The sequence below is a fragment of the Sinohyriopsis cumingii genome, unplaced genomic scaffold, assembly GCF_028554795.1.
Source record: "Sinohyriopsis cumingii isolate HCF-2022 unplaced genomic scaffold, ASM2855479v2 utg000695l, whole genome shotgun sequence".
Lineage (NCBI taxonomy): Eukaryota > Metazoa > Mollusca > Bivalvia > Unionida > Unionidae > Sinohyriopsis > Sinohyriopsis cumingii.
This window is the reverse complement of record NW_028315924.1, coordinates 1,726,311-1,741,404: the sequence shown is the minus strand read 5'-3', so window position 1 is coordinate 1,741,404 and position 15,094 is coordinate 1,726,311. Positions and strand designations below refer to the sequence as shown.

The 15,094-nt window shown below is 32.6% G+C and overlaps 1 protein-coding gene across 1 annotated transcript in view; it reads right to left on the bottom strand.

Annotated features, from left to right (window-relative positions):
- Window positions 1-10,949, bottom strand: part of LOC149773286 (uncharacterized) — a 68,423-nt gene extending 57,474 nt beyond the window's left edge. Inside the window, exon 1 of the mRNA XM_089946512.1 lies at window positions 10,834-10,949. Within this exon, the coding sequence (XP_089802638.1) occupies window positions 10,834-10,885 (52 nt within the window). The 5' untranslated portion in view covers window positions 10,886-10,949. The remainder of the gene's footprint in view (window positions 1-10,833) is intronic.
- Window positions 10,950-15,094: the final 4,145 nt, after the last annotated feature.

Here is a 15,094-nt window from a genome sequence, read left to right as displayed (position 1 = left end):
TCTAATTGAAATTCCCTTTCTTCCTGTTCTCTTTCTTTATGCATCTTATTTCCCTCTCCTCTTTAACTTTTTGCATTTGCATTAGACTACCTTCTCTTTCTCTCTCTTTCTTCTCTCTATAACAGCATTTTCTCTTTACTTTCGCATTCTCCAATTGCATTTGTCTCTCTCCTCTGTCTCCATTTTCTCTAATTGAATGTTTTTCTTCTTTCAATTCCTTTACTGTAATGTTAGAGTCTGAAACTGACTTAATCACCCGAAGCATTTTATCCAAAAAAATTATTTTCCACTCAATACTGGAGAAAAATATTTTTTATTTCTTGCTTCATTACAGAAACCTTTGCCTCAGATAGATCATAGTTTCTAGCATTCTGGTGCAATTCACCCTTTTTTAAGGAGTTTAGCTGTTCCTAGGTAGGATTTGTAATAAAATTCTCCACCTCAAAAGACATTATAAAAGCTTGGTGGGTTCAATAGAGATTTCTAAAATGTGCAATAATATATAGGATTTAGAAAATTCCAAAACAAGTTGAATCTAAACTTCAAAAACAAATTTTTCTGAAATATTTTAGAGAAATTCATATCCCAAGGACAAGCACCCAATTTTCTGTCACGAGTCTGTGGTATTCAAATAAGCAATAGAAAACAGTGAGAAACAACAAGCTTTGTAAATTTCAGCAAATAATTTATTTCCCTAAAATATAATGTAATAATGTAAAAAAAGAACTTGTAGTATTCTGAATTATATCCCAAATAATCCTAAAATTACAGACACAAGTCCTAATAATTAAAGCTGTGATGGCAAGTAAAGTGTTAATGTGCCAAAAGTCTTTTGTTGGAACACACTGTAAATTCATGTTTCTATTTCTAAAATTGTTATCAGAGCTCTTTTTCATGTACAGAGAAGAAATAATTTGAATAATTCCAAATCGAATAATGTACACAACAATGATAACTTGATTCTGCTCGGATGTTAAAGTACAAATGAATAATCTTTCCAGTAACAAGATTATATAGTCTTCTACTTGAACAGATGTCACAAATAATATTATGAAAACAACTATTACATAATGGAAATTTTCATTCTGGAAGGTTCTGAATGTCGACAGGAGAAAATGTTAGTTATAATTAGAAGGTATGTTACTAAAATTGTTATGAAAAACCTGGAATATGTCAGTTATGCCAGGTAAATTGTACAGGAATTCCCATAACCATGAGCCAGATCCAAATAAATGTATTTCTATTAATAATTATCCTAATATTAAAACCATACACATACAGAATATTTTAGCACCAGATGTCTGTAGAATAAAAAAATCAATAATTCAGGTCAAGTAAAAAATGAACTTGATTTTGGACAAGGTTAAGTCCAACATAAAATGTTACAACACAATAGAATATAATTAAATAAAAGATTTAAAAAGGCTAATTAACAAACAATGCAATTTAAATATACTGTATTAAGAAAAACAAATGTATACAAGTTTATACCAGGAAAAAAGTCATTACTAAAAACTAAATTTAAATATGAACAAAATGAACAAAACTTCTCTAGTCTGATACATTGAGAATGTACAGTACAAAAGTAGTGAGACAACACAGTGGAATTTATTTATCAAGAAAAACAGGTTCAATTGTTTATCCATTTAATTAGAGTGTAATTAAAATACTTATTTTGTGTTTGTGCTTTCTGTAATTTGGTTAGGATTCCGTTCCAGATTAGTGGGAAAGAATATTAAAAACTTTCAACTTTCTAAACAATAATCATTCACTTATCATTAATATTTTCATATCATTCATTTCATTTTGGATGTTTTTCAACATCATCAGTAATGAGTCTGCAAGCTCTCTTTAGCATGTGGAATCATTTGCAAATATCGTTGTCTGAAGTGTTTGTAAATATCATTGTCTGAAGTGTTTTGCAAATATCATTGTCTGAAGTGTTTTACAAATATCATTGTCTGAAGTGTTTTACAAATATCATTGCCTGAAGTGTTTTGCAAATATCATTGTCTGAAGTGTTTTGCAAATATCATTGTCTGAAGTGTTTTGCAAATATCATTGTCTGAAGTGTTTTGCAAATATCATTATAATAATAATAATAATAATAATAATAATAATGCTTTATTTATAGAGGGTGACTCATTAGTCAAGGACTATTCTCCCTTTAGGCCCTCTTAAGGAGAGTATAACAATGCACATTATATGAAGATGGCAATAATTAGTGTTTATTTTAACATGTTTAGTATTAAAATACTAAATTCCATTATCTATTAGAAACACATACATGCTCATGATATCTTTTCTTAAATACTCTAATATTTTCAGCAGATTTTACATGTAGTGGAAGCTTATTCCACAGAACTGTACCAGAGTATTTAAAACTCTTTTTAAATTGCTCTGTTCTTTGTTTTGGTACTAGGTTTCCATATGGTATTGATCTCAACTGGTATTGTGTTGAAAAAGGCCTGAGTAAGTCCTGAAGATACTCTGGTGCAGTTCCATGTAGACATTTATATAAAAGAACTGCCTTGTGAAAATCTATACTGTCATATATTGTGAACCATATGAGTTCTGTAAATAATGCTTTTTGAGGGATGATCAACAGATGCATCTAAAATTACACATGCTGCTTGTTTCTGAAGTTTGTAAATCCTGTCAAGCTCAGATTTAGCACAGTTTCCCCATACATTAGAACAATAATCCATTGTTGGAAGAATATATGACTTGTAGTATAGATTGCGAGTTTCCATAGCTAAATATTTCTTGATTCTGCTGAGAAGGGCAATTTTGGGTGACAGTGTTTTACAAAGCTTATCAATATGGTCATTCCATAATAAATTATTATCTACAGACACACTTACAAGCCTTTCATGTTTGACGTTTTCTAATGGATGATTATTTATTGCAAGAGATAGTTTTGGGTTCCCTGACTTGTGTAGATTTTGTGATGTCCCCAAAATCATACATTTTGTTTTACCTTCATTAATTACCATCCAATTTTGTTTTGCCCAGTTTTGGACTCTAATAAGGTCTGAGTTTAATCTCATTTGGATAACTTCAGTATCAGAACTAGATGTATATAAGGTTGCATCATCTGCAAACAAATATGTATTTGTGGATTCATTATTTAATGGTAGATCATTGATATAGATAAGGAGAGGAGAGGGCCCAAAACAGAGCCTTGAGGGACTCCTGAATGAATAGTGTGAGTCTGAGAGCTAATATTGCCAATGCTTACTTGTTGAGACCTTTGGTTTAGGTATGATCTAAACCAGTTTAAAGAAGGATTATCAAACCTGTAACAGTTCAACTTTTGCAGCAGAATTTCATGATCAACAAGATCAAAGGCTTTCTTGAAGTCAAGGAAAACAATCCCAGTCATATGTCCATTATTCATTTCCTTCAGCCAAAGATCAATTAATTTGGTAAGTTCTGTTTCGCACAAGTGGTACTTTCTAAATCCTGATTGCACTCTATGAAATAGAGAGTATGTTTCAAAAAATTTATAGACCTGAATGGCTATATGCTTTTCAAATAGTTTTGACAATACAGGTAGAATTGATATTGGTCTGTAATTTCCGGGATCTTCCTTTTCTCCTTTCTTAAAGATAGGTGTAACCTTTGCACATTTCAATGTTTCTGGAAAATTACCACTCATTATACTTAAATTTATGACATGCGTTATTGACTTTGTTATTACTGGTGCAGCAATTTTAAGAATTCATGGACCAATGCCATTCAATCCAGAGGATTTATTAATATTCATCTTAATTAGGATATCAAAAACATCAGCTTCACTAACATTAGCTATTGAAAAATAATTATCATCAGGAATTTTACCTCTTATAGATAATAGAAGAGCATCAAGTTCAATTGGGATGTTAGTATGGTTCTGAATACTCTTACTGGAGATGCTTATGAAGAAATTGTTGAACATTTCCACAATGTCTTATATAGATGTTGCTATATCATCATTTTGCTTAAGTCTAGGGGGAAGACAGCTGTTCTTGGGTGGGTTCAGCTCTTTTAGATGCTTCCACAATGTTTTGGTACTCTTACTTTCATCAATAGCCTGTTTATAGTAGTTCTCTTTTGACTTATCTATCAGGTGCTTAGTTTTATTCCTCCACTTTCTATAGCTTTTCATGTCTTTTCTCTTGTGGAAATCATCTCTTAGGTGCCTAGCCTCATTGATCTCAATGGTAATCCACTTGGGTGTAATTTGGTGTTTAACCCTTTTTGTTTTAATTGGGGCATGCTTGTCTAAGGCTGCATTGAACATCTGATACCATTTGTCTAAGGCAGTGTTGACATCAGCTATATTGCAGACTGATTGGAAGGGTTTGCAAACTAAATCATTTAAGAACATTTCCTCATCAAACTGTTTAAAGTCCCTGTATTGTATTTCAATGTGTTGGCCATTTTTAGATGATTTAGGAACATGTCTAGTTATACAGACTGGGTAGTGGTCACTCATTGCATACACTGGCACCTTAATTTCACTTATGTTTTCAGGTTTATTAGTATAGACATGATCAATGATAGTAACACTTTTATCCATTACTCTAGTTGGGGTGTTAATTAACTGAGTAAAGTTGTAAGTTTCAAAGCTACTTATCCATGCTAATGGTGGAGTTTTCATGTAGTCAATGTTAAAATCACCTAATATGATAATTTCTAAATCTTGCTTTAATAATGCTTTTTGAATTTGTACTTAAAATCTATCAATCCAATCAGCTGTGGAACTAGGTGGCCTGTAAACCAAACATAAGAGTATTGGCTTCGATTGAGCAAGGGTTACTTTGATCCAGATACTCTCTACCCCAGTAGTCTCTAGATGAACACGTCTGTTATAACTAATGGAACTGTCTACATAGAGAAGAATACCCCCACCCCCATGGATTCTCTGTCTTTTGTTTCAAAGTTGAAGCCCTCTATTTGGAAAGCCAAATCATCAGTATCATCTGAAGTGTTTTGCAAATATCATTGTCTGAAGTGTTTTGCAAATATCATTGTCTGAAGTGTTTTGCAAATATCATTGAAGTGTTTTGCAAAGATGATTGGGAACAGGATAACATTACAATAGTCTAGGTATGGCTGAATACAGCTTGTGTAATAAATTACTTATGTTTAATAAATAGATATGGCCTTATCCTGCTAAATAGCCACAAACATCAACTAACTTTATACCTTATGACTCTATTATGATTATTCCATTGTGAATTGTTGTCAAGCACCACCAAAAGGATTTTGTCTTGGGTAACCATTTGTATACAAGATTCATTCAACTTAAAATTCAAACTGTTGTTTATCGATTTCAGTCTCTTTTGTTAAATAATAATCATTAACCCTTTAGTTTTGCCTTTATTCATATCCATGCCATTTTCCTTACACAAGGAATCTACTATAAGTAAGGCTATCAGAATGCTGTAATGACATCACTGTGTCTATGCCATTTATTGCACATGTTTTACTTTACAATTTTGTTATGGTAATTCAACTAATGATGTGCACTTTTCGCCTTGAAGTGAAATGCAGTAACAACTGGATCAAAGATGGTTATAATTTTTATAATTATTATTATTTTTATTTTCATTGAATCATTACAATTATGAAAGTTACTGTAGTTTTGATGTTGATACATTTAAAAAGATTGTGTTTCATTGTCAGGTGATAGTGGCACATGATATGAACTTGGGTCAAGGTTTACTAGAGAGGAGCCATACACGAGTCAGGCATGTGGGTCTTGTGTGTGAACACCACTTCAACCACTTCAACTCTGCAATTTATTCTATCCGAGGAAGTTCAGTTCCATTGTTTGATGTGTTTGATGATCCAAAGCTTGTTCATGAAGTTTTCATTTCAGATATTTTGCCAAATACACAATAGTTTGGATAAGTTTTCATTCCATATATTCTCTTAATTATAAGAAAAAATTTTTAATTGGAACATACAGTATTGTGAATTAAATCCCAAAAGTTCTAACACATGTCCAAAAGTATTGAATATTCCAACTGAATTCCAAGTCTTGAGTGTGCTGATGTACCAATGGTCTTGCATGTGTAGATATACCCATAGTCTTGATGTATCACAATGATATGATCCAGAATGTCTTTGAATGAATTTACAATAAACCCAAGATAGTGTTTTTTTTATCTAAACAGGCAATAAGCACTTTGTAATGCTAATAAATAATAATCATAATTTAAATCAATGATTCCTCTCAAGTTAAATCAAACACAACATTATATACATCTGCTGACTGAAAATAAAGGAGGAATGAATAATCTTGTTGATATCAAACTTATATACATTCCACTAGACCCATGTCACAATAATCTTTTCTGGAAAATCTCAAAACTCTTAATGGAAAATTACCCCACAACATAAACAAATTCTTATCTAGAATCTTCTAAGATCATAATCAAGGTTGGGTCTAGAACTCAACCCAATTAAACAATTTATTTATATCTTACTAACAAGACAATTAACCCTGAAAGTAGTGATGTAAAACTTCTACCCTCAATCACTGACAAATGTCAATCACACAATACTAATTAAATATAAATAACAATTTAAAACATGTCAGTTTATATACTATTTGAAAACAGTACACGAGAATCTTCAATTGGGGACAGTGTCTGTATGGCTGCTTTGGCTGCTTTATTTGCCCTTTCATTACCCTTGATTCCAGAATGACCAATCGTTCAATTGTTTTAAAATGAAATTGTAAATAACTGTGCAATAATTTAGTATATGATAGTGGGCTTCATGGGAAGTTAGTTTTGTAAATTATTTGGTTACCCTCTGAAAACTAAGACTAATTTTATCATCATCATCATCATTGCTATTATTATTATTATTATTATTATTATTAATTTCAGTATAACTATCCACGGTCTATTTATCCTGTCAATCAAAAGTCTCTGTAATTTTATGTTTCTCACCAGTACAACACAACCTCACATAACTCAACTCAACATTTTGCTGAAAACTGCTGAGGGTGGATCTCCATGGCAAGGACATTATTCAGCAGGCCGTACAGTACCAGACTAAGTAAAAGCAAGGAAAGTAAATATCCTTCAAAGTTTGCCACATGAAGTCTGCCACATCTTCCCTTCTAACTTAAACTGATGAGAGTATGTACCCTTTTGAAATATTTACTTCTAAGCTCTAGGTAACAGCCATGATTTGAGCCATGAGATTATGTACCCTTTTGAAATCTGAAACCCTGCTAACTTAAAATGACAAGAGCATGTACCCTTTTGAAATGTTTGCTTCTCAGCTCTAGGTAACAGCCATGCTTTGAGCCATGATATTCTGTACACATGCTCTTGTAGCAAAAGGTGGCAGTTTTCTTTTTGAACCAGGAAATTAGTTTCTTTATATTCTTTTGACTCCTCATCTAGACCGTGAAAGACATCTGCAATGACAAAAAGTGAGAGCTTTGCCACCTTCATGATGAGAAAGTGCAACCAAACTGCACTGATTCAGAACAGTTTCTTTGTCCAGATCACTTGACATATTGTTGCTGAATCTGTTTTATACCAGATTTCAAACTATTGTGCATCTGTTTTCTCATAATTGAGGAACTCAAACTATTGTGTATTTGTTTTCTCATAATGGAGGAACTCAAACTATTGTGTATCTGTTTGCCCAAAATGGAGGAACTCAAACTATTGTGTATCTGTTTTCTCATAATGGAGGAACTCAAACTATTGTGTATCTGTTTTCCTATATGGAGGAATATTATTTCAGTGTTCTCCCTAGCAATTTCATAGAACTGGAGTATACACACAGTAGTGTCATAAAAGATGTTTTCTATAGCATATTATCATCTTGTCTTTTCGACTGCTGTACTGAAAATATATAGTACCTCAACATCAAAACAAGCATAGCTCTGTGAAAGGGTCAAGCAGGTTCAATACCTTGTGCTTCAGTGAGTCCTTAGACACAGCATATGCCTTTCATTCCACTGCATGGCATATCCAAAATTGTGCTAAAATATGTTTAAAACCAGCCAACCATAAGACATGCCCCTTCAAATCATGTGTACATCATTTTCTTTCCTGACATTGCTTTTTACTATTGAAACAATGATTAAGCCGAATGAATTGTCTTAGGTTTATATTCATTCAGCCCAAGTATGAAGAAGATCTATTACAGGGCTTGGGAATTATAGACAAATAAAATATAACCTAAATCAAAACCAAGCACAAATTCAGATTCTTTTGTGACCCAAACTAAAATGTTGGAACAATCATTTCATGGAATAAATTGCCATAGCTTCATAATGATTCATCAAAGGAATGTAGAAAATCCATGATGGGTTTTAGGAGATATAAGACAGTGAACTTGGACCCAAAAGACCAATGGAAAATTACTGCAAACGATAAACAAATTTATTTCCAGAATCTTTTAAGGTCATATATCAAGGCTGGGTCTAGAACTCAAACCCAAGTAAACAAAATATTTATAGCATACTAACAAGACAGACATAAGATTAGTCAGGTAGACCTCAACCCTCAATTACAGACAAAGGTCAACAAACAAAGCATATATATATATATATATATATATATATATATATATATATATATATATATATATATATATATATATATATATATATATATATATATATATATAATCTAAAACATGTCAGTTTATATAATATTTAAACTGAATATTCAATTGATTTATTTGTCCTTTCATCACCCTTGTTACCACTATGACAAATTTCAATTTGTCCTTTTTATGAAATTGTCAATAACTGTGAATATATATTTTTTACTTGTACTTCAAAATGAAAATATAATAGAGGGCCTCATGCAAGGTTAGTTTAGTAAATTAAGATTTTATTTTTATTGTTATTATACTCTTTTAAGTTCTTTCACTTTGACAAAGTATCAATTGTGCAAATCAAACTTCAAATTAATCCAAATACATTTGAGTAATTATTTCACATTAGAAGATATTTTGAGACTATTCACTGCAGACCAGAGCAAGTTTCTCTTTGTTTTATTAATTGCTTGAAATCTCTATGCAATGCAAGTGATAAAAATCAGAATGGTAATTACAGTTAGAGTATTTTGGGGCAATCACTTGTCACCACTGGGCAATCAAATGTGAGCAATCAAGCTTTGTGAAAATTATTCAAGCCTTGATTTTCTAAAATCATAATTTGTATTAGACTATGACCTGGACCTGTTTTGCTTTGTTGGTTTTAATGGCATTGTTGGACTGTGTCATGGACCTTTTATACTTTGTGGGTTTAATGGCATTGTTGGACTGTGTCATGGACCTTTTATACTTTGTGGGTTTAATGGCATTGTTGGACTGTGTCATGGACCTTTTATACTTTGTTGGTATTAATGGCATTGTTGGACTGTGTCATGGACCTTTTATACGTTGTGGGTTTTAATGGCATTGTTGGACTGTGTCATGGACCTTTTATACTTTGTGGGTTTTAATGGCATTGTTGGACTGTGTCATGGACCTTTTATACTTTGTTGGTTTTAATGGCATTGTTGGACTGTGTCATGGACCTTTTATACTTTGTGGGTTTTAATGGCATTGTTGAACTGTGTCATGGACCTTTTATACTTTGTGGGTTTTAATGGCATTGTTGAACTGTGTCATGGACCTTTTATACTTTGTGGGTTTTAATGGCATTGTTGAACTGTGTCATGGACCTTTTATACTTTGTGGGTTTTAATGTCATTGTTGGACTGTGTCATGGACCTTTTATACTTTGTGGGTTTTAATGTCATTGTTGAACTGTATCATGGACCTTTTATACTTTGTGGGTTTTAATGGCATTGTTGAACTGTGTCATGGACCTTTTATACTTTGTGGGTTTTAATGTCATTGTTGAACTGTGTCATGGACCTTTTATACTTTGTGGGTTTTAATGGCATTGTTGGACTGTGTAATGGACCTTTTATACTCTGTGGGTTTTAATGGCATTGTTGGACTGTGTCCTGGACCTGTTTTGCTTTGTTGATTTTAATGGCATTGTTGGACTGTGTCCTGGACCTGTTTTGCTTTGTTGATTTTAATGGCATTGCTGAACTCTGTCATGGACCTGTTTTGCTTTCTGGCTTTTAATGGCACTGTTGAACTGTGTCCTGAACCTATTTTGCTTTGTTGATTTTAATGGCATTGCTGAATTGTGTCCTGGACCTATTTTGATTTGTTGGTTTTAATGGCACTGTTGGACTGTGTCCTGGACCTGTTTTGCTTGTTTAGTTTTAATGGCACTGTTGGACTGTGTCCTGGACTTGTTTTGCTTTCTGGCCTTTATTGGCTCTGTTGGACTGTGTCCTGGACCTGTTTTGCTTGTTTGGTTTTAATGGCACTGTTGGACTGTGTCCTGGACTTATTTTGCTTTCTGGCTTTTAATGGCTCTGTTGGACTGTGTCCTGGACCTGTTTTGCTTTGTTGGTTTTAATGGCACTGTTGGACTGTGTCCTGGACCTGTTTTGCTTTGTTGGTTTTAATGGCATTGTTGAACTGTGTCCTGGGCCTGTTTTGCTTTGTTGGTTTTAATGGCACTGTTGGACTGTGTCCTTGACCTGTTTTGCTTTCTGGCATTTAATGGCACTCTTAACACATTTTGAGCTATATCATGCAAAAGAAAGACCATCCACAATGTTTGGTCAAAGTACATGTTCTAATTGTCAAGGTTAGTATTTGTAAATAATCAAATTTTCTTAGCTCTTTAAATTGGGCAATTGTTTATATTTTTTCTTAAAAATTAGAAAAAGAAAAATCAAAGCACTAACTTTTAAGCATACACAGATTGACCTTTCAGCAACAGCATCTTACCTGAAACTATTCCAGTGTGAAGTACAGTCAGGATGAAAATGACCCAAGACATCTTTCCTTTTTAGAACAAAAAGTAATTCCCATATGTCTATTATAGAATAACTGGATTCAGTCCTGGAAAGTAGTTAGGAAACAAAAAATTAGTTAATCTACATGTACACTGGACAGAATGTTTGCATTTTCTTGTCATTGAGTATAACATCTTTATTAATTATTTTTTAACATTTAATCCATGTGAACTCCAAAAGTGAATATAATGTTTATAATTCTCAACTCCTAAGTAAATATAATAATGATAATTCCAATTTCCCAAACATCAGCACCTGTTTCTGGATAAGCAACTGCACAATTCACTCTAATTTCTAAAGAAGAGGCCCAGCTGGGGCTGAAATCACTCATCTGGCTGACATCCATCATCTACCAATTCCAAGGGCACATGTACAGGAAATTATTGTTGCTATGATGCTTACATTTAAAGTGCTTCTATTTTTAATAACATCAGTCATATTAGATAACAGCATAATTTATAAAACCTGAGACACCCATGAAAGAAGGCTTTTTATATTGTCCACAGTTTGTTCAGTTTTTTATATTGACCAAATTCCATTCAGTAGTTTTCAAAACATTTTTTTTGCAATGTCTTTTCTAATGTTTGTAATAACAGTGCAGCTGCCATATCTTGTGTCATATTATAATGTGAAAATGTGAAATGTCTCCATACCAGATTGCTTTTTGTCAAGTTTAAGATAATTATGTTTATAGGATTTTGAGAAAAGTCAGTTTCAGGTTTTCTCATGTTAGCAACAAATGCAATACTAAATGGCTGATTGGCATCATGGCTGATTGGCATCATTTGTGTAAACTTAAATGCCTCCATGCCAAGATGGTTTCTGTCAAATTCTTGTCGATTTAGTTTTTGAGAATAAATTGTTTCTTCTATTTTTACAACATTAAAATCATATTTCATCGTAGGTAGACAACATCATTTGTGCAATTTGTAAGACCTTTTGTCAAATTTGATTGAACCCTGTTGTCAAGCTTATTGTTCTTATTTTCAAAAGGTGCCACTTTTTAGAGGCATCATTTTTATAAATTTGAATGGCCATCGTGCCAAATACTTTCTGTCAAATTAGGTCAAAATTTGAACAGTACATTTTTAGATGTCACTTGTACATATTTTTTTATATTACTAAATGCAGTCTTATCTGATAGCAAAATCGTCTGTACCAACATTGCAGGGTTTCGATAAATGAATGCTTTCTGACAAATGTTTGGTCAATTCTGTTCTGCATTATACTTTTCTTCTGTTTTTGGTAACAATGGTTGCATTTGACAGCAAATCTGCAATTATTGTATAAATAAAAAGCCCTATGCTAGAATGCTCTGTGTTTAATTTAGTTAAATAAATTTTCAGCATTTAATGGTGTTATGTATGTTTAATTTGTTGTGGTTTGTTTTGGTCTTGTTTTCTCCATGATTGTATATTATGTACAATTGTATTTTGGACTTGACCTTGTTGAAAATCAAGTCCACTGTGTACCTGACTAGGGACATTGATGTTGTTTTGATTTTGGTTAACAAATAATACATATATAATATTTCCCTATGAGTGTGTATTATTATTATTATTATTATTATTATTATTATTATTATCATTATTATTCAGTACCAATTACATATTGCAAGTATTTGAGTGAAATCTTGAACATTTGATTTCCTTTTTTTGATGGTCACTGTGTCATCAAGTTGGAGATCATTTTCATTCCCAACCAGTGACATGCACCTTTACTAATTTGGTAAAATACCATATAAATATGACCACCTGTCCAGGAGAAGCAGCAAAACAGCTTTTCAGGATGAAGGCTTTTCACACCCAGTTGGGAGATTGGTCAGCATCATTGTCATACAGGGACAACTATAATACATTGCATTAAAGACAAGTCATAAAAAATCCGTACATTTATACAGTGTTTATATAATCAATAATACAAAGTTGCAATAAAATTTCTTGGGTGCAAGGCCCACATACTTTAATGTATTTAATGTTTTGTTGTGTTGGTGTTGTTTCTTAAACGTATTATAACATTCTAAAAATTGATTATTATTAATTAAATATGCAAATATCCAAAGATCGACACCCCCCTCTCTGGACCATCGTAGCAAGATATGGGCAAATTATAATACATTTATATATAGATATATATAAATAAGAGCGAAAACCAGCAAGTTTTTTTAAATAAAAAATATAATGTATTTACCTAAAATGAAGGAAGAAGTATGGTGAATGAAATCCTAAAAGGTATATCAAGTCTTAAACATTCTATTGATTACGAACATTTTGAGGAATATGAATAAGTCCCAGTGGTATTCAGAATGATTTTTCTGTAATGTATCAATATTACTAATGAATCATTATGATATAATCCCAAAAATGTATTATAAATGAAATCACAGTGATTCCCTAACAGCTGTTAAATATCAAATGCATTAAATCAGTTCTAGAGCACAGTAATTCCAATGAATGATAATTAAATAAAAGAATCCCCTCAATAAAACTGGATATCTTCCAAAGACTGGCAGTAATACTAGTGTTACTAAAGATATTGGTCATAAACGTAGTAATAGAAACAAGCAAAACAATCAAATTTGTAAAACTTAATAACAATTGAATTATCAAAGCTATAAAATTTAAATTTAACAGGTTCTTACAATATTATGAATTGAATCCAAAATAATCCTTAAAAAGTTCTGTACAAATCCCAAAGAATCAAATGTTCTAAATTTACCCCAGATCCTCGAAAGTACTTGTCCGCCAACAATCCTGTTGTGTAACAATGGCTTTGTCCAGAACTCCTTTGTATAATTCATAATAGTTCCAGAATAATATTAAAATAAAATGAGCATTTTGTACTTCCATTGAATAATCCAAACAAATATATCTCTCTAATAATATCAAAGGCCAAGAAAAAGTGTCTGCAGACTTAATCTTACAACAAGAATACAAGAGTGTGTGTGTGTGTGTGTGTGTGTGTGTGTGTGTGATTTGGATTTTTAATGCAGCTTTAACAATTTTTCAGTCATATTGCTACAATTTCTGTAGACATGTAGCATGATGTCCCACCCAGTCACATTATCCTGACACCAGGCCAAGCAGTCCTAACACTAACTTCTTAATGCTGAGTGCTAAGCGAGGCAGCTGTTAGTACTATTTTTATAAGTTTTTGGTATGACTCAGCTGGTGAACGAACCCATGACCTCCTGCATCTGAAGCTAATGCTCTAACCACTAGGCCACAAGAATACAAGAAATAATAATGAAATAATTGACTAGTCCTAGTCCTGTCTTTCATAGTTAAACTGAGATTTCATTCCTTTGGCACCCAACAAAAAATTTAAACACAGACAAAAATATATAATATTTGCAACCAAATTTTTAAACAGTACAGTTAACGAGTGCACTAAGGGTGGGGCGGGGAGTGCATCGATTTGAAAATTATAGTATTAAAAAGAAAAGAAAATATATTTCCTCATCAAAACCGATAACTGCGGTTGCACTATTCGGACATATCTGAATCAGGTAATCAGAAACCCTACAGATGGCAATGTACTGGTATTTCAACTCTGCACTGATGGTACACCCTGTTAGCTGTCACCCGAGGCAGACCTCCCCCTTCGCACTCCCCTTAGTATGCCACTGTGTGCCATCATCCATGCTACAATTAATTCCCATTGTTAAATGCTATATTTTCATTTGTCCATCGACCGTCATACTTTATTTATAGTATATGTAAAAACAACTGACACCAGAATCATTAAGTTCCACAATCCCAAGACTACAGTCTAATTAAGAACACTACTATAAATAAATAAATAAATAAATAAATAAATAAATAAACAATGTTCCACAAGCAATCGACCAAAAGTAAGACAATTGAAACTCAATTTCAAGAAGACAATTTGAATTAAAGTGGTAAGTCACACATTAGCGTCTAAGCCAAATCGATGTTTTTAAACACATAAAGGAATAAATGGTAACCCCCCAGTCAGTATCCACCATTATATATCTAGGCAACACAAGGAATTATTGATTTAGGTTACCATGTTTATATAAAATGAATTGACTACAGGTTAAAATACACACAGAAAGAAAAATTTGCACAGGAGTTGAAAGTTCGGGGTTGCCGGAAAAGAGTACCCACCCCGTACACCCCAACCCCACACGAACAAGCTAGCAAACAACTTATGAGCTATTTCTTTCTGCA